Below are 2,240 nucleotides of genomic sequence, written 5' to 3' on the forward strand. Positions count from 1 at the left end.
ATTTGGTGAAAATACTTAGCCTTTTGTGGGGGCTCGGTGATTGTTCATTTTTGTTGGATCATCTACTCTGCAGACCCCTGATATAGGACCTTTTAAATTGGTCATAATTACTTAAAATATCCTTATTTATCTTAAAGTATTTAGAAAATAGAATTGACTCACTCTTTTAGGTGGGTAGTTTTAAAAAATACATTGTTACTTAATCTAATCTTTCATGTTTCGCTTAATTTAAGTTTGATACAAGCTATCGTATCTGAGAAAAAACAAAAACAGTGGCACGTGAATGATTTCTTTGTTTAATTCAAAAGCAACGACGAATCATTTACATAGAGGCTGCTCAAGTCAACGAGGTTTATAATCTCCCATAATAAACAAACAGGCACAAATGACACAAATTGGTGGAGGAAAAGCAATTATTGAAGATCAGAAAATGCAGGTTTCAATTGGGAGGGGAACAAATGGACGAAAGAAAGACAAGAAACTCCGTCGCCAGAGGAAATATATAATCAGACATGGCCAGAAGGGAGTGACTGGGGAACCTCTGTAATAATGGATTTCAAAAGATCCATGTAGAGCGGAAACTGTACGATTGCGTAGAAGGAAACAGGAAGGCAGGTGGCGGCATACAGAGGGAACACTGCCATCTTGAATTTGTCCTCGAGCACGAAGAAATGTGCGGCGCAGAAAGATATAAGCATCGAGGCAATGGACACAAACAGCGAGCCCAGGCCCAGAAGAATCTTGAGTGGCAAATTTTTCTTAAAATCTTTGGGTAGTTTTCGAGAGGTGAGTATGGAAAGGAACATGATCAGTGCAGTGACAGAGAAGCAGAGCCCAATAAGTGCAGTGATAGCGAAGAGTTCAAATGCCGGCTGTCGTTCTAAGGTCGGTCTGCCAGTATCACCATTAGTCCCGCCGGGGACTTGGCTCGACGTTGCAAAGGAAACTCCGGCAACCAGCGCAGCCACCACCGAACAAGATTCAGACGTATCCTTTAGCCACTCGCCACTGTCTTTGACCAGAGTTTCATGACCTTGAGAGAAGATTTGTTCCGGAGTTTCGTCTTTTGCATTGCTAAGGGAAAGGAAGTGGCGTGGCGAGAAGGATTTCACATACTGCAATAACAATTCAAATTCCATCGTCAAAAGAGTACATGGATATTGTGAGGACAGCGCTTAGACATGGCTCCTTAATTATAGCAAGTTAAATTACCTCATACCACTTGATTTCCCATTGCGTCCGCATGGCAGTGCCATGAATCTGCCAAGGATGTACCTTGGATTCTTCATACTTGGCTGCTAAGTGCAATATAGTATTTTCATCAGTATCCACTGATTCAATGAGGTCAGCCCAAAGATTAAGCTTTAACTCTTTGTTTACTTGTTTCTGCACTGCCTCAATAACCCTGGGTTGCCTGTTCTCCACTGCTACCTGCAATATATTTTTATCCTTTGATGTGGTATCGTAGATGGACACCGGTAGTTGGCTTAGAAATTCGTTCACTACTTCAATTACGCCTTTCTGGGCTGCCACCAACAAGGTTGTATAAGTTTCTGTCTCCTCCTTTGAGTCCCCACCATTGCCTGCCTTATCCATGCACATACATAATATATAGTATTCAAATTCATCCATGCATCCATCAATACTATTTCTAACAGCATGACATTGAATGTTTATGCCTGCTTTATTCATTAATACAGCAGAGATATATATCGTATGTTTAATTGATTTGAAACAGCTGAAAATTCAATGGACTATACCTTTTTGATGAACTTGAGCATTCGTTGGTGCATTTTGCTTTCTCGGATCCGCGGGGTTGGGCTTGGGCTATGGACTCGCACATCTCGAGCGACCCTTTCCACTCTGCGCAGTGCAGTGGCGTGTCGCCTTTGTCGTTCCCTATCTCCAGCGCCGATAACAACGACCTTATTGACATTTGATGTACCAGCATCTTCACGATGGCTGCTCTGCCGTCTTTAACCGCCACATGCAACGCAGTGTCGTTGGTGCTGTTGATTGCTCTCTTGTGTATCTTCACGTTGTTTTGGTATTCCGCCACAACCTCATCCCATTTCCCTTCTAATGTGCAGAAATATAAACTCCACCTCCGTCGACATGGGCATTTTGCCCAGATTACCGTCACTCACTGTGCTGCCAAACTCGTCCCGTAGATGTCCATACAGTACCGAGGAGTGGGCGAAGCAAGAATATATGACCTTTCATTGTGAAAGAGCAAGGTA

The 2,240-nt window shown here is 42.9% G+C and overlaps 1 protein-coding gene across 1 annotated transcript; it reads right to left on the minus strand.

Annotated features, from left to right (window-relative positions):
• Nucleotides 1-506: 506 nt before the first annotated feature.
• LOC114749851 (uncharacterized) lies at nt 507-1,951 on the minus strand. Its single transcript, XM_028938393.1, has 3 exons — nt 1,761-1,951; nt 1,213-1,651; nt 507-1,115 (listed from the first exon to the last, which is right to left on the minus strand). The coding sequence occupies exons 1-3, from the start codon at nt 1,949-1,951 to the stop codon at nt 507-509; spliced, it is 1,239 nt and encodes a 412-aa protein (XP_028794226.1).
• Nucleotides 1,952-2,240: the final 289 nt, after the last annotated feature.

The sequence above is a fragment of the Neltuma alba genome, unplaced genomic scaffold (genome assembly GCF_004799145.2).
Source record: "Neltuma alba isolate B1F8T4 unplaced genomic scaffold, ASM479914v2 tig00006198_pilon, whole genome shotgun sequence".
In the NCBI taxonomy this organism is placed as follows: Eukaryota; Viridiplantae; Streptophyta; class Magnoliopsida; order Fabales; family Fabaceae; genus Neltuma; species Neltuma alba.